At 46.7% G+C, this 17,123-nt stretch overlaps 1 protein-coding gene across 4 annotated transcripts; it reads right to left on the reverse strand.

Annotated features, from left to right (window-relative positions):
- Positions 1-212: 212 nt before the first annotated feature.
- Positions 213-14,725, reverse strand: MFAP5 (microfibril associated protein 5). Of its 4 annotated transcripts, none has more exons than XM_032446870.1 (9): positions 14,611-14,725; positions 8,555-8,617; positions 6,357-6,404; positions 5,164-5,199; positions 4,382-4,417; positions 3,597-3,632; positions 3,322-3,409; positions 2,818-2,891; positions 213-2,508 (listed from the first exon to the last, which is right to left on the reverse strand). In XM_032446870.1, exons 2-9 carry the CDS (start codon positions 8,613-8,615, stop codon positions 2,387-2,389), a joined length of 501 nt encoding a protein of 166 aa, XP_032302761.1. In that variant the 5' UTR covers positions 8,616-8,617; positions 14,611-14,725; the 3' UTR covers positions 213-2,386. The 4 variants fall into 4 exon arrangements, with proteins under 4 accessions (XP_032302761.1, XP_015727441.1, XP_032302755.1 ...); XM_015871955.2 differs by lacking the exon at positions 14,611-14,725 and adding an exon at positions 8,994-9,208; XM_032446864.1 differs by lacking the exon at positions 14,611-14,725 and adding an exon at positions 8,927-9,208.
- Positions 14,726-17,123: the final 2,398 nt, after the last annotated feature.

Below are 17,123 nucleotides of genomic sequence, written 5' to 3' on the forward strand. Positions count from 1 at the left end.
CAAAACCAAACTCAAAAAACCACGCTGAGAATAATTTTTTCTATCTGTAGAAAAAATAACGAGAAAGACCTGTGATTCATGAGTGAAGCAGGTAGCAGCTCAGGAACAGCAGGGAGTAAAGGGATCCAAATGGCAGATTTGGGCTGGAGTCAAGTCTACCCACAAAGCTGGAGGAAACACAGGTAGACACAAATAAACTCAGACACATGAGATTTGCCAAGAAAAACAGAAAATAAACTTTCTTTTAATGTTTTGTGTGTATTACATGGACTCGAGCATTAAAACAGTGTTCTCCTGGGGAGGAGCACCTCTTCCTATACCTGCTGAAAGCAAGCAACAGAAAGATTTCTAACTGTTCCCCAAATTGTATGAATATTTTTATATACTGTACAGTAGATATGTTATGCAGTTATATATCTATAGATCTATATATCAGCTTATATTCAACTCTAAATACAGGGTGGAGACTCGCCCTATTCCAGTTTCCAAGAGCTCCTTCTAACTTCTCATTTCCATCCTACAGGGTGGCAGGACATGAGGAGGTGGCTTCGTAGGCATCCCAGCATAGAAGTCAGTGACTGCAAATTACTTGATTAGCTTTGAGATAAAGTTCTTGGTGCCCTTCTCTCTACAGAAATATGCACTCAGTATAATTTCCACCTCCATCCCTCATCTCTTCAGCCTGGAGTACTCAAGAAGAGCATCATACATGAGGGCTATGCCCTTATGTATATATGTGCAGTTATTAAGTGTTTTTCTCCTCAGTTTTCTGAGAATTCTACCTCTGCACAGCACATTTATATTGTGTTACTCTGGTTGTTCAGCAGACCACTGTTCCTGCCAGGCTGAATGGGACTCAGTTCAGTAGCAGAGTATGTTATGCTGTGAGTGTGAATACATGCTGTAGCAAAGTAACTTTCTGTTAGAGCTAAGAACAGCTCAGAGATGATCTGCTGCAGTGACATAGATGCTGAGATAAGGTGCTCTACAGAACAGTTATTCATGCCACCAAGAGTCACAAAGAGTGATTAAGACTCTTCAGACAGCTCTTCACCACTTCCCCTATCCAATTTCAGAACACTGACCATATATGTACCTGGAAATGTTTTTTGTGCATCTGGAAAGTGAGGTTCTGTAGCAGCCAACAGACATCCAGTGCTACCAGAGTGAATTATTTTCCCAAGGTTGGCCTGCCTCTATGCTCATACCTAGAGATATATCTACCTCCCCACCATCACCTGGTTCTGTGCAATACAGCACACAGAGAACCTACAGGGAAACCCAAGGATCCCGGATAATGATTCTTCTACCACATGTCAATCCAGTTTGTGACTCCTTTCTGTGCAGAAGACGACAGGTCTGGAGGTAGGAACTCAAGTGAAGATAGTGAAAGTGGACTCAGCAACTGGTGAGTGTAGATATAACTAGATAAAACCAGTCATCAGGACAAGTTAATTCATCATCTCTTGCCCTGTCCTTCACCCCAGAAGAAAAAAGTCTCCAGTTGTTTAAGGACACAAATGTTTTTTGGGCTCTCTTAGGCTTAGGAACAGATCTAGCCATACTTCCTGCTTCCTGAAACTTGCCTGAAATGGGTATCAAGAGTTTTCTTCAGTGGAAAGGGAAGAGCAGAGGAGAGGAGAGAAAAGGAGAGATGAGGAGAGAGATCTCTCTTGTTGAGAACATAATCTTCTTGAGAAAAGCATAATGCCATGTTAAACCCAGAATTCGTCCTTTTGGTAGTATACGTGTGAGGGAGGCAATGGGCTTGAAATGAAGAATTTCCCAGAGGTATTTACGAATCATCTGCTGCCATACAGGGACAATGAGGTTTGCCTTGGGTGGAGGACAGCTCATCTCCCAGTTCTGTCACTTCTCTGAGTCCAGCAGACAGAGCAAACTCAGTAGCTGTGAAGGACTGGTGAGGGACAGTATGACTAAGCAAAGCAGAACTCATACTCATGTCATGCATGAAACCTAGGCCAGGGCATAATGCATCGTGCATAAAGTCTTGCATTCCTCCACATGAGACACAGCTTAGGGCATTTCTACCATTGGAGAGGACACCCCATCTTCATTCATGTTTCTTTGCAGAGATAATACACAGATACAAGGAGCTCTGGGAAACAAGCCTGCCAAATAGAAACTGAGAGAAAAGGGGAGCATCCCACATCCTCAGCAACAGGTTTAGAAGACAATTGCAGCCACCATGACAGATAGGGAGCTATGTGTACTGCAGCACCTGAAGAGGAGGATGTGGGAGAAGGCAGAGAAGCAAGGAAATGGTGGAGGAATCACAACAAGAAAGAAGGACTTGTCTTGGGTTGTGGACAGGGGATGATGATGTCTCTTCTCTCTCTTCTTTTTTCTCTTCTACTTCGGTTGCTCACAGAGCATCAGGCCTCCTGCGCTGCTGCTCCAGGATCTGTTTGCAAGAGAGATGTGGGAGCTGCCCAGATCGACGGAGACGTCGAGAAGGAAGGCCGGCCAGCTGGCGACAGATCTCATCTGGAGACAAAGCAGATAAATACATGCTGACAGGTAATCAAAGCTTCCTTCAAACAAGTCACTACCAGAAAATTTAAGACACAACTAAGAGCTCTGAACATTTTTGGTAGTATAATATCTGCCTCCCAGTGCTCTTCATGACATGTGTACTGGATGCAAGCCTGCACTGCATTAGTGTTCCCTCAAAATTAGTCTAGGGAACACATTACATGTGGATTGGGGTTGGGAAATGTTAGTTTGGAGACAGTATCAGATGGCTGCAGTTATTCTTCTATTCCCTCTCCTAGGCTATCTTGTACTGTAACTCACCTTGCATGACCTCATTTTCCTTGCAGACAATGCGAGAGCACACCTCCTTGTTTATTACGTACATGCGACGCACACTGTGGGATCACCAGGAGAATGCCAAGGACAACAGAGAAATGCACAGGAATAAAAAGAAACAACAAAGAAATAAGCAATAAACACAAACTCATGCTTATATTCATCATGAGGAGGCAAATCCTAAATCTTTTTGGAATAATCAGTCCAGAATAAGGTAATGGTAACCTTTGTCAAGTCTTCATGGTATATTAGTGTAATGGCATGTAAGTGACTTACATAAGGATTACAATACAGGCCACATAGTAGCTCCTTTGTGCTGCTCAGATATAGATATTATGTTGTTTTAATTAATCACTTTTAAAAGGCAGCTCAGAGGGTAGGATGGTTCCTTGAATGAAGCTGCAGCTTCCAAAGGAAACAATTGCTGAACTGGACATGCCATTTCTGGAGGGCTTTTAGGGCTTTTCTTGGAGATTACTACTTTCTTACCTGGTAACACAGAGGTAGCTGATACACTGCTTTACCGGTTTGTGAACAGAGTACAGGCGTGTGCAAGGGAACTGCTCCTCACGACAATCTGAGAACACACATAACATGCAGAGGTTCAATCCAGCATCACTGGCAGGTGTGTGCAATCTGGTTGCATATCGTTTTACTAAGCACTGTCTTCCAGGCTTCTAATGAAAGCTGCTAGCATCTATTTTCCAGCACCCGTTTGGAGAGGTAACAAGTGGGTTAGTGAATAGGTGCAAGCACAAACATACCTGATGAAGCTGTTGTAGTTTCACTGTCAGACTGAACTGAAAGACAGAAAAGTAGCGAAATTAGTGTGGCTTACTATTATTTCTTCCTTGACATTGGCTTATTCAAAACAAAAACCTGGAAAGCTCTTTCAAAAGCCCTGTTTTGTAACTTCTGATGTGAAAAAAGAATTTCTTTGTTACTTGCACAGAGTAAAAGAGAAGTACAAACCCAGTGTGAATCTAGTGTCGGCTATCAAGCCAACAATGGTAAAAATCCACCCAGGCTTTACCATAAACACCACTGTTCAAAATCACACTGTAAAAGGCATTCTGACTTGAATTCAAAAGCTTGAGTACACATTGCTGCAATTGCAGTCCATTTAGACAAGCGAAGACGCCTGTGACTGGCTCTTACTAGCTGGACCAGCTGGTTCTTTAATGCCCAGGACAAGAGAGCAAAAGGAGGTTGGTTTTATTGTTCCCTGTCACAAACCAATCCACCTGTACCACAGTAAAACAGTACATTTTATTGTACTGTCACCGGGTACGGTGACAAACTGGAAAGGGGCTCAGACGACTTGCCAGGTGCGAGTTTGCATCAGTGGTAATAGAAAACTCCTGCACACTCCCTGTGTCAACCAGAAGCACAGACGACATACATAGACATAGAGAGAAGGAGTCTCCTGGGCACTGGGGCTCCAGTTAGGAACTGTCAGAGAACACAGAATTCTAAGTGTTCAAGGGATGGAGTGAGGAGAGGGAAGATGAGTCTGCAACACTCAGCTGTGAATTGACAATAAACTCACCAGGATTGAGAATAACAGGTGGCGTTACAGCTGCAGCTGGAAAAAGAGAAGATGTTCTGAAAGATCTGAGATTTCAGCCTCTTCCTCCCTCCCACAGTTCTGCCAATGGCTCATCACTACTGACTTGTAGACACCTCATGTTTAGCCTTTTCAAGTTCAGAAGCAGGTTAGCCACAATCACTTTGTTGCAGACATAGAATGCATTTATCTATCCTCCTACAGACTCTCCGGTCTCACAGGCTGAATGTGAGATTCACATACGTTGCAATCACCTTATGCACACCAATGTCAGAAGCGTTTTGTCAAACTGCCCCTCTGCTGCCATCTGTTGCACGGCAACAAAATGCAACAGAAATGTAACAGTATTGGTGGGAAGGTTCAACTTCCACTGCCATATCATCAACATCCCCACCTATGATGTCACAGGCCAACATAACAAAACAGCAAGCATTACATTCAGAACAGCCCTTGTAACTCCTCCTACAACTTCCTCTGGAAGCTCAGGGCTGTGTAAGGTTCAGATTTTGTGGCTTCTTACAGTGCAATCAACTTCAGACAGCTGTGAGTGCACCAGGTGAAACCAGCAATTCCTTGGAGAACAGATCATTAGCTACCTTGAGTCACTTCCCTGCATGGTGCACAGAAAAAACCTTCTGAGTGCCATCAGTTCTGGAAGAGAGCTGTCAGGTGTCAAAGGTGGGGAAGAGGGGTTTCTTATCATCTGGGACTATATAAGTGGGAATAAAGTTGAAGCCTGGAGTTGCTGAGAAGTAAGAACTTACCAGGGGTGCTGATGAGATTGCCGGTGTCAACATCACCTGGAAAAGAGAGAATGTCACAGAATCACAAAATCTTAAGAGGATGGAAGGAACTTATGGAGAGGTTAATTACAGTGTGTAACACAGAAAAGCATCCAAATGGGTTTTGAATATCTCCAGAGAAGGAAGCTCCTCAACCACTCGGGGCTCCTTGTTCCAGGGCTCTGTAAACCTTAAAGTGAAAATGTTTTTTTCTCATGACCTCGTGGAATTTTCTATGTTCTAGGTTGTTCCCATTGCCCCTTGTGCTGTCACTGGGCAACACTGAAAAGAGCCTGACCTCATTCACTTGACTCCCACCCATTAGATATTTATAAGCATTGATAAGATCTCCCCTCAGTCTTCTCCAGGCTGAACAGCCCCAGGTTTCCCAGCCTTTCCTCCTAAGGGAGATGCTCCAGTCCCCTGGTGATGTTTGTGGCCTTTCACTGGACTCTAAGTTGTCTTGAACCGAGTTGCCTACAACTGGACACAGTACTCCAGATGTGGCCTCACCAGAGCAGAGCAGAGGGTGAGGATCACCTCCCTCAGTCTTCTGGACACATTCCTTTTAATGAACCCCAGGATATCACTGACCTTCTTGGCCACAAGGGCACCCTGTCTCATGGTCAACCTGTTGTCCACCTGGACACCTAGGTCCTTCTATGTCCTGAGAGGGTCTGTCTTTACTTTTGTTGTTCCTTACAGGACAAACTATAGCTAGTTTGAATGATCTTGACTAGTGTGGTAGGCTCAGGAGACAGTGGGTACATAAACATAGTGAACTCATTCCACCCTTATCCACTGCTTTCCTCAGTGACTCAACTGGAATTGGAATTCTTCGTGTTCATGTTTGGCTGCAGATGTCCCTTGAACAAGGACATGGGACTAGATAATCCATAAAGGTCCCTTCCAACTAAAGCAATTCCAGGGGGCTGCTTCAAAAGTAATGCCTCTTAGTTTATTATGGTGCCCCACAATACCAGAGGTAAATGATGATGGTATGGCAGTCAGGGTTGAACCTTCCCACCAAACTTCTGCTACATTTTGTTGTCATGTAGCAGATGGCACTCTGGAAAAATGGCATCTGACATGGAAGTGCATATGAAACAAATGCATGTAATTGAATTCCTCCATGTTGGAAGAAACAAGTATATTAACATGCCAGTAATATTTACCAGTTGCACTTTCTGGTTCTTGTCCATTGACCATCCATGGAAACCAACCTGCAAGGAGAGGAGAGGAAAGAAAGGACAGTGATTTCTATAAGAATTCTTCATGAAGTTTGTTATGAGATGCTCGTTTGTCTGGGAGACACCACCCACTGCTGAAGGGAGAAATACTCCCCTTTGCCTCAGTCCCGCTGCTGGCTGGTTTTCTTCTTTAAAGGCATTCAGATACAGTGAATCCTGATTCTCCATCCACTGCTTCCACCAGAATTGAAGGCTGGGCAGAGTAGGAGACTGTAAATACCTCCAAATCTACCTGATTTTGCACTTCTGCAACACTCCTTGGTGTATTTTGATAACAAATTGCTCCTTGCCTCCCTGCTGAGGTTGGTCCAAATCTCTATCTGTGTTTTAAAGAAAAAAAGAGGAAACTGACTCATAGAAACTGTTTACTTGGTGTCACAATGGTGTGTCATTGGTATAGTAAGCAACAGGTTGCAGACCTCTTTTAGCAGATAATTATCTGGTTCATCATCCTCCCTGAATAGTGAGCAGAGTGGAAGATCTTTTCCACACTCAGGAAGGCTTGGCTGTGTGTGCTGTGTGGCAGAGGAGGAATTGAAGTAGACTGCTCCTTTATCCAAACATAGGGGCTGAAAGAGCCGCTTCCTCCAGCAGCCAGGAGTATGAAAATATTTCCTGCTAGACACAGAGAGGGGAAATGTTTGCATACTTAGGGATGGGTTGAAGGAAAGAGTTGGCAGGAAAAAGACAGTGATCTTGGGGCACTGCAGGGATGTGTGCAGGACCAGCCCAAAGCACAGCACATCCTGCTACATCTTATGGACTCAGCCTTTAGCTTTCTACTCTTAATGGGAGCACTGCATCAGTAAGGACCATCTGGTCTGGAGTTTTATTCTCAGTTCTTCCTCATTCCAAGAGCCATTACTTGCAGACTGCAGAAGGACTCTTGGGACTTCTATTTAATCATATTCTGTGGCATAAAAGGACTATTCTGTTCCACACCCAGCTGCCAGCAAGGGCTCAGCTGCTGGTTGTTGATCCAGGGAGAGCCAGACACATATAATTTACATACACGGAGCAGTGGAGCCCCCCACTTTTCCAGTTCTGGCTAATCTCTTAATGGTAATAAACATAAGCAAAAGATTTTCACTTTCTGGATGGTTTCTGATAAAAAACAAGGACTTGGGTACTGATCTAACAACAAAAGAGGTGAATTTCTAGATATTATATAGATATATAATATATATATAGGTATATAGAGCTATATATAGATATATAGATTCACAGTCACAAACATGACATCCTCTTTGAGATAACAACTGTGCATACTTACAGGAAAACAAAGTGTTATTGGGAGCAAAGCTGAGCTCCAGTGAAATCCCCATGCAGTTACCAAACAATAGAAGTCCATCTCAAGCCATCTCATACAGTGTGAGGGGAGTACTGATGAAAGTAGATTGGAATGACTTGATTTGGATGTAATAGGCGCAGTGATCTGTCTCTTACGTGCACTCATTCTGAGGTGAAACTTTCTCCACTCACTGCAGTTAATCTTTCGCTGTCTGCCCTGAGAATTCAGACTCTCATGTCTCATGCTGATCTCTCCCTCCTATATTTTCTTCTTGAAGTTTGATCCCACTTGTATTTTTGCCAAAGATACACCGACAAAAGGATCAAGCAACAAATCAGAACAAAACCAAAATAAAGTGAAAGCTCGGTTTTCAAAACAGCAACACAAAGATGGACTAAGCTTAATGGCAACTAGGAGACCTGTGTAGAAGTGGGGGCACTCTGGCAGTAACCACTAGGTAAATGCTCTGCAGATCATGCAGATACAGGTTGTCAGCTATAAGTGCAGCACAATCTGTAGCATAAAACACTGTTAATTCTCCTTGTAAACTCCAGACCTGGATGTTGTGCTTACTCAAACATTCCTGTTGTGCAAGCTTTGGATCTCTGTCTTGTGACTCCCACTATTTACTGGGGGGGCTGAACAAATCCCTAGTTCCTAAATGTTTCCTTATAACCCTGTATCTACCTTTTCCTTTCCTGTTCAGTTCTTCCCCCTTCACCATCCTTCTACATCTCTGTCTTTCTCCTTAGACCACTACACTTCAGCCTCTGCAGGACACTCCATGCAGCCAGGGTGGAGAAGAAACCCTCCCCTTGGAGTACAGACTCACCAGCTGGGAACAAGGAGAAAGCTAAGAGACACAGTGCTGTAAAGGTTGCAGAGGTCTTCATCCCTGTAGACAGGAGGGGAAAGGGGTCAGAAGAAAATCAAATATGAGCAGAGATATTCCCTCTTGAAGCCCAGAAATTTTGCTTGCTGCCTCCATTTCCCTCTCAGGACCATTTGTTCTTCCTAGCCTCTCTCCCACCCGTCTCCCTCCTAATCTGACCAGTTTCCCAAACATTTCTGAAACATTTTGGACTGAATGTAAAACTCCATCTGCCTTCTTCCCCTTTCCACCTTGTTTCAGCCTCCATCCCTTTTCTTATCCAGATTGCTAAGCCCCTTCCACATGCAACCCCAGCAAGTTATCAGAAGTTACCTTCTGCCTCCACTCTCTCCCACTTTAACACTGATTTAAGAGAATACATAGGATTCCCATCACTTACTGCTGCCCTTGGTCTCAGCTTGTTTCAGCAGCAGATGTTCTGTCTTTCTCCTTTAGCGGTTCCCCTCACTTTGGCTATTGGGTAAATTGAATGCAACCACACCCAGAACATGCTCTACTTTTGATTGTCTTCAAAATACAATTTTTTAAGGGAGAAGAAAAAAAAAAAAAAAAAAAAAAAAAAAAAAAAAAAAAAAGGAAAACCCGGGGGGGGGGGGGGGGTTATAGAGCAGCAACCCACACCCTCATTCCAGAGTTTATTATACTCCAAAGGGAAACTGCTCCTCCCATTCCCCCAGGATGGCCCAGCACCAGAGACAGATTCTTGTGCCAACATTACACATTCCCATTTTGCTTTGTCCTCCCATGCAGTGCCTTCGCTCTCCCTTTTCTCCTACACGAAGCCCCGTTTTCCCACTCAGCTGTTCCCTCGGTCCTCTTTTGTGACCGTTTCCCTGTCTCGCCCTCGTACACCGACAATATGCAGCCCTCTCTATATTTTTCAAAACGACACGCTCGGCTCGCCACGGTGACAGGCTGGGTTCTAGTCTCCCCCTATGTTCCTGAGGATTGTAGTATTCCACATGGTCGGCCCTATCAGGCATGCGCTGCAAATGATGCTGGCCACGAGAAATCCGAAGCCGTTCAGCCAGCGGGACCCGAAGCCAGAGCGGCGGACGGGTCGGCGCACTGCGGCCCCATAATAGTGCGGATGGGGACGGAGGGACGGATGGCTGAACGGGAAAAGGACGTTCCCACTGTGGCGCAGGGGCGTGCAGAGTGACGGCGAGCACAGGGTGAGATAGGGGGCAGAGCGAGCTCAGGAGAAGGCGCAGTGCCATCATCCCCCCGCCCACCGCACGCAGATAAGGAGCCTGGCCGTCAAGCTGGCAGGAACAGTGATGACATCAATCGCCATCCCGAGCCAGGGCGGGAGGAGTGTGCTTGTTCCCTGTCCTCGGCAGTGGGACGGGGGAGGGAGTTGGGAATTCGATGGAGGTGCGGATGTGATAGGGACGGGGAGCAAGGATTGATAAGGAAATGGTGAAAGGGATGGAATTGAGGATGGGGCGGGGATGGGGAAGTGGTAGGGAAGGGGTTGGGCATAGAGGTGGCATGGGAGTACCCCAGGGTGTGGGGGAAGGGATGTGGATGGGGATAGGGTGGGGATGGCAATGTAGATAGGAATGGGCATGGGGGAGTTTGTTAATAAGGATGGGTATGGGGAGGGGAAGGGAATGGGAATGGATACAGGGATGGGGTGGGGGAAGGGGATGAGAAAAGAAACGGGTAGGATGGGGATAGGGCTGGGGAGAGGGATAGGGCTGGGGAAAGGGGTGAGGCTGGGGACAGGAATCATGAAAGGGAAGGGGGTGGGAATGGTGATGGAATAGGGGATGAGGATAGGAATAGGGATGGGAAATGGATGTGGAGATTTGGAAGGGGCTGGTAATGGTGCAGTCAGTGTGGCTTCCCTGTTGTGTGCAAGGGGGGCGTGGGAGCAGGTGCTGGGCAGGGGTCAGCTCTGTAGCACCACTGCTGTTCTGCCCCGTCTGGCAAGGATGGGGAGCATGGAAATGTTTGCAAAAGAGAAAAAGCAGCAAAATGAGGGGAGACATGAACGGACTGTAAAAGGAAAAGTGAAGAAGGAGGTGTGGGCTTCACTGATGCCATCCTTCACAATTCCTTGTGCTGCTGCACCTCCAAGCACACTGCACATTACAAATGAAGGGAGCAAGACAGGTCGTCCCACTGGAGTTCCCACTGACTCACAGCCCTTCCAGTAGCAGCCCTGACATCTCCTGCCTCATGCTGCCTTCCCAGGCTGGGGGATGGCCTAAGCTCCCTTCCTTTACAGCAGTGGAAGACGGGAACTTTGCATGAGAAAGATGCAGCCTTTAAGGCTTATTCTTGTTCTCAACAAATTGCAAACTAGGAACAGTGCATAACTGGAAAAGGAAATCCTTACTATGTCCTAGCTGCATCAAGAGACCCAAAGTGTTACCTCACGCAACAGAACTGAAGCCAGCACCTCTTACCTAAGAGCAGCTGAGTGGTGCTTGCAAGAACTGACTATAACTGCTTGTCTGCTTATTCCTGGTTCTCCCAGGTCTCAGATGAAAAACATGAGTGGTGAGCGGCAGCAGAACATGGGAGAACGGGGAAAACTGGACATCTATTACCCTGCTCAGCAGGGCAGTTGTGAAGTGAAGCTAGATACTGTTTCACTGCAGCTAGATACCACTGCCCAAAACTCTGTACCCTCTCTAGGCCGATCAGTGTGTGTTAAGGGGACTGTTGTTAGAAGCACCTCTCTGTTTTTAGAGCATGCTGCGGATGGGTGGATGCTCACGGCGTAGGAATGCAGCTCAGTATCTCATACATCAGACAGCCCGCAGTGATGGCTGCATCCTGGTGTATTTACTTTCTCCGGACACTGGAGGGAGCTGCAGCATACGAGCGTGGCGGGCCACGTTTTCTCTTGCAGTCCAAGCACGTCCTTGGGAAGTGGCTCTGTGTCTGCAGGCCCTTAGCTGGCATGGATGTTCTTCCTTTAGTTCTCCCATTTGCCACTGCATTGGACCCACAACTCTTCAACCGTTTTGATTTAAGGGAATGCTGTTATTTCCCCCCCCATCCCTGCCCTGTGATATTCACAGAAACGTCTGGACAGCCCACAATGTTAGCAGATAAGGATAATTAACATCATTCTAAACCTTCCTTTCTAATCCACTTTACTATCTAATTCTTTTCACGCAGCTGTCCTTCCCCAACAGAAGCACCTCGGGGACATTTGCAGCAATCTGGCAGATGACTCAAGGTGAAACATTCTGCCCTCTGAAAAGTCAGGCCTCAATGCCACAGCATGACATGAAGGAAAACTGTGCTACAGTAAATTGATGCCATAAATCAGTCAATCAGGAAACTTAAGACACAAGGTGGAGTGTTAGAAAGCAGGCGTTCTTTAGTATCAGCGCTGGATGCATAGGGGCTGTCTGTATGTGTTTACCCAAGAACGGATGCAATGACAGTGATTCTGAAATAAGTTCTCTTATTTCAAGTACTTGGAGCCTGTTCCAGTTTCAAGTATGGCACGAAGATGCTATAGCAATGGTAGCATGATATTTTGGCTAAGACACAAAATCACTCTGTCTGTCTCTGGTCTTTGTGTATCCTCAAAGTTACATTTGAGTAATAAGAAATTAGCAAGCTGCTCTAAGATGTTCGAATGTATCATTCAATATTGCAGTACCTTTCTACAAAACTCTTCTCCCAAGAAGAAATATAACACTTTAAGTGTATCAAGCACATAAGTCTCCCTTGCAAGATTTTGGATCAAACAGAAACATTATCTTTAATTAAACCAGTGCCAGTTTTAAGTACAGATACGCTATGGCCACAAGTTAAATGACAGCAGCAGTTTTAGACACTGATTCCTCCTTCTATCATTTCACAAGCCCTGGAGCAAAGTTAGCAGGATGGATCCTCCCATCAGAGAGCAGTAATTAGAGCTGGCTAAAGAAGTCAGTGCCCTGTTCACACCTCATCCACAACCAGCTGCTTCTGAAGCCGCAGGAGGAAAGGATCTTCTTTTGAAACTGTTTCTGTAAACTGACACATATGTGTGCTAAGGACTCCAGACTGTAAGTGGTTATTCTGGTTCTGCTCAACAACCAGCCTTGGTTGCAAAATCATCCTCTGGCTGCAAGTGAAGCAGTTGTTAGAAAGCAGGAATGTTTTAAACTTGCTCAGAAAGTTCACCAGAGCGAATCTGGTGGTGATTAAGTCACATCTGAGCTGTCTCATCATTACTTGAGGCCTTAGTCGAGGCTCAGGCTTTTGTACCGTTTTATTGGCATTTAATAGTTCTAGTTTAGCAGTAGATGGGACAAATGTTGGCAGTTCAACTTCCTCTAGCAGGCCAAAGCCAGGGTCTGGCCCAACCTTCTCCCCAAGCCAAGCAGCTTCAGAAATCACACACTCAGCAGGCCACCGTAGTGTTCAAATGCAATGGTGCTGTATGTATGCTGTCCTGGGATACTAATACAGCCACCTGATTCCAGTAGTGAGAATCTGGGAGATGTATCTTGTGATGACAGCACTTACCCTGATGCTGGAAGGGGGTAAGAAAGGAGAACAGCAATTGCACTGTGTAGAAGAAATGCAAATGATGCTGTCAGCAGATAGACTGATAAGAGTTTATAATATATAAGAAATTAGGAACCACCACCTTTCAGGTTTTTACCCCTCTGTTTCCCATCTCTCCACAGGGACTGTAAAGGCTGATTTATTTTATTTTATTTTATTTTTCTAAACCCTCAGTTATGTTTTATTCCACAATTGTCGTGATGGGAATTTGAGCAAATGAAGATTGTAGGCATTACAGCAACTACAATAAAAACAAACTGCTGGCTCTTCTATAGGTACAGTGGGGTTTGATCAGGCCACTCAGATTTTCTCTGTCATTTCCCTTTTCAACTATTCATGTTTTATTTCATTTGTAATTGTTCTCAGAATAAAAATGTACAGGAATTTCGGTTGCGTGCAGCTGTACAGAGTATTTGCAATGCTATCCAGACCCATTCGGTTTGCCGGCATATAAATGCTATTTCTTTGTAACAACCTATCCTCATTAGCGAGCCTTTGGCTATTTACTGTATCCTTCAGTTCCACTTCCTCACCTGCCATCTCAGATACCCTTTCCAATTTCATCCTTTTTTCCTTCTACTTTTATTATTTTTGTTTTGTTTTTTTTTTCCCCCTATAATTAATGTTTTTTCTTCCCATCTTTATCTCCATATTTCTTCCTTTGTTTCTCTCCTGTGCATGTCTTTTTTTCTCCCCCTCTTTCCTATTTTTTTTTCCACCTGTGCGTTCTCCCAGTTTCTCTGTCTGAGCTTTTCCAACTCTGCTTTCTCTCTGTCTCCCTGGTTTCTGTTCAGTTACCTTCACTGAAACGTTGGCAGAAATATTGTTTTGTCTTTGAGGCTAAATAAGTAACCGAATAAATAGCTAGAAGCAGACAGGAGGTTTCAGTTGCAGAAGCTTCTGCGTTCTCATGGCATTTCCTCCTTAGCAAAGGAGACAGTCATGCTCCTGCCCACCCCAGCCCTGCATGGGGACCTTGGCTGGGAGTGACGTATCGCACTGCAGCAAGGGCTGGGAGTACTGCAGGGCGAGGAGGGGAGGGATAGGGAGTGAAGGGAGAAGACAGGTTGCCAGTATCAGGACTGGAAGGGGAGTGGTGGAGAGAGAGGAGAGAGAGTGCAGTATGGGAAAGGGGGGCATGTCTAGGAGGGTGTGTGTCTGCAAGCTGCACCGTGCTGCCTCTGGTTGAGCAGCCTGGAGGGACGAGGTCTGAAGGGAGGCTGAGCCAACGATGGCAAAAAAGCAGCACAGGCAAAAGGCTGTCACGGGGCACTGGGGAGACAGGCACAAAATAGAAAAGCAACGGGAACGAGAGGGAGAAGGGGAGAGAAAGTAAGGCTTGGTTTGCACAGCAATGGTAGAAGAACACAGCTCTCACAATCTGAATTCCTTCGGAGCTGGTAAGAGGGGAGGCAACATTGAAATGCAGAAACATTGAAAAGGTCAGTCAAACAAAGCAAACTGCAAACCTTATTGAAGTTCACCTCTGTTGTACTCCAAAGGGTGCCTCTGGGCAGCACTGAGGTACATTAGTATCTCTGAGACTGCTGCTGATGGTGAGCATGTTGGCAGCATCTGGCTTCAGCAGCTTTGTTGCCATGTGGATTTTGGCAAGGAGGGTGTGCCCTCTTTTTGGGCACCACAGGGAATGCAGTCAATGTCTCCACAGCAACAACTACAAGCACTGAAATGTAACTTGTCATTCTTGCCTTGTGTTTCTCCTTTTCCTCTTTCATTTTTTCTCTATGCTTCTCAATATGCTCATTATTTGCCGGCCAGATTTTTCTTTGTTTCCACACAGCTCCCCTTCTTCCCTCAGTATCTTTCTCTCCATCACCCTCCGCCCTCTCTCTTTTGATGGACTTCTTCCTGCTGCTCCCAGACCCAGCTCAGTGTCAGGTCTCCATTGCACCTTGCCCAGACCGGGGATTGCAGGGCTGTGGTGCAGCACTTTCAAAGGGAGCGGGATTGACAGGCGGCAGGGCTACAGCTCAGGACAAGAATGCCTGTCTAGCTGCAGGAGGCTGCTCTGTTACAACCTGCCGGAGAAACTCCGACATGAAGCCCTTTCCCTCTTCTTTCTTTCCCCTCTGGCTCCTGCTGGCTGCCTCTCCAATCACCCTGCTCCCCCCTCAGCCGGCATCGTGCTGTACCAGCTGTGGTTTCCAGCCACGCTGACCCAGTTCTGCCTCCCTGCAGGACTATTCCATCCCCACAACGGCAGCTGCAAAGAGAGAGGGGAAAGGGGATCCTGCACTGTGGGTAGCCCCAGGGCACTATGGCTGCCGTGGCGCACCCCCTACTAAGGGGAGAGAGACAGAGCTGAGGTAGTCGCACCTGCTGCCCTTCATCTCCTCCACTGACTTACTACAGAGCACACCACCAGTGTGAGAAGAAAAACATTTCCTGTAATACTGACTCATCAGTTCTGGACACAGAATTGCTGGGCACTGAAGGAAAACACTAAAACGACTGGGAGAAACAGCATGCTCTTTAGACTGATAAAAACCTCTCCTTCAGGCTAAATGTACCAAAGTGCCTGCAAGGTACAGCCACCCTGTGGCTGCATCATAACCTTCCCAACAGGCACTGAAATTGCAAGTCATCACTGCAACAGCATTCATCAAAAGAAAATGGGGACATAGAAAAGGGCAGAACAGGGATGAAAAAGGGGAAAAGGATCTGGAAACGAACAAAGGGTGAAAGAAAGGAAAAAAACACCAACTTTCTCGAGTTGGTAGAGGAAAAATGGACAGGATGAAAAAAATAGCTGAGCAAGAGGAACCAGGCATTTTCCTTCTGAATTATCACATCCCTTAAAAGGGTTACCTTTTCCCCTTCATCCAGCTCCTCAGTGCTGTTCCCTGTTTCTATGCAGCATAACTGCACTTAACAAGGAAAGATGTACTGCTCTCTTTTAGAGCTGGTTAAGCAGCAGGGCTTGAAGCCTACCAGCTCCTTTGTTTCCGTGTATAACTGCCTGTATGAGCTGCTTTGTGTTGTTCTGTTCAGACCATGCCCAGGGCAGCAGCAGCCCCTGCCCTTTCCGTTACCCATCACTGTGATGCATGTTTTCCCCCACCAGCTCCGGGCGGCGCTTTCCTGGCAGTAGCCCCCTCAGCACCGCTCTTCAGGCTTCTCCGGTCCTGATTTCAGGCTTTGGGGTTTCCTCTCCTCCTTCGGGAAGAACCGTACCACGGCTTCAGTCCATCTCTCGCCCTTTATTTTGCCTCAGCGTTCACACCACAAGAATTATTTCTCGCCCGATCAGCTCTCTTGCTCCCTCCCTACCGCTAAGTGAGGATATAGATAAAGCCTAAGTAACGGGAACAAAAGAGTAACGCCTATATACCGGTCCCAACCCGTAGGCGCCTCTGCCGCGTAAGCATTTTCTAAGCTCAGACAGCGATCCCCCACGCAACGGGGAAATGGAGCGGAGCAGGAGACCGCACAGTAACCTCCCCCGCCGCCGGTTCCAGCCGGCTGCTACCGCCAGCGGAGCGACCTAACAACGGAGACACCGCTCGCAGGGGCGGTCCGCAGCCGCACGCACGGAGCCACACGCCTCCTCTCGCTCCGGGCCGAGTATGAGCGGGCGTGCTCCGCTGGCGGGGTGCTGTGTGCCGTATATGGGGTATCGAGGCACGTTGAGCTGTGGCTGCGGCTCTCAGTCATTCCAATCTGCCGTCCACGGCTGCGGCTACTACGGGAAATAATGCAGCTCGTTCGCTGGGAGCACTGCGCGCAACGAGGTGCGGTGCGGCCGATGGGGAAAGGGCAACCAGATGGGAGTGTTGGCCTCGGTGTGGGGGCTGCGAATATGGACTTGCTGGGAGGGTTTGGTGTAATGAGGGTGGGTTATGTGCGGTGTGGGTCAGGGCGCAAATCTAGGTGCTCTATAGCCTTCAAAGGGATGCAATTTCTGGAAAGCAAATGGGATCCCAGGAAAGCAAATGGGATTCTGGGCTCCATCAGGAGAGGG

The sequence above is a fragment of the Coturnix japonica genome, chromosome 1, assembly GCF_001577835.2.
Source record: "Coturnix japonica isolate 7356 chromosome 1, Coturnix japonica 2.1, whole genome shotgun sequence".
Taxonomy (NCBI): Eukaryota; Metazoa; Chordata; class Aves; order Galliformes; family Phasianidae; genus Coturnix; species Coturnix japonica.

Bases quoted from the DNA above. Each gene is read 5' to 3' on its own strand.
- MFAP5 (XM_032446864.1), bottom strand. From the start codon at position 8,975: ATGTATTCTCTTAAATCAGTGTTAAAGTGGGAGAGAGTGGAGGCAGAA. The intron at 6,405-8,554 runs GTGAGTCTGTAC...CTCTCCTTGCAG, and splicing joins TTTCTCCTTGTTCCCAGCTG to GTTGGTTTCCATGGATGGTC. The intron at 4,418-5,163 runs GTAAGTTCTTAC...CTCTTTTTCCAG, and splicing joins CAATCTCATCAGCACCCCTG to CTGCAGCTGTAACGCCACCT.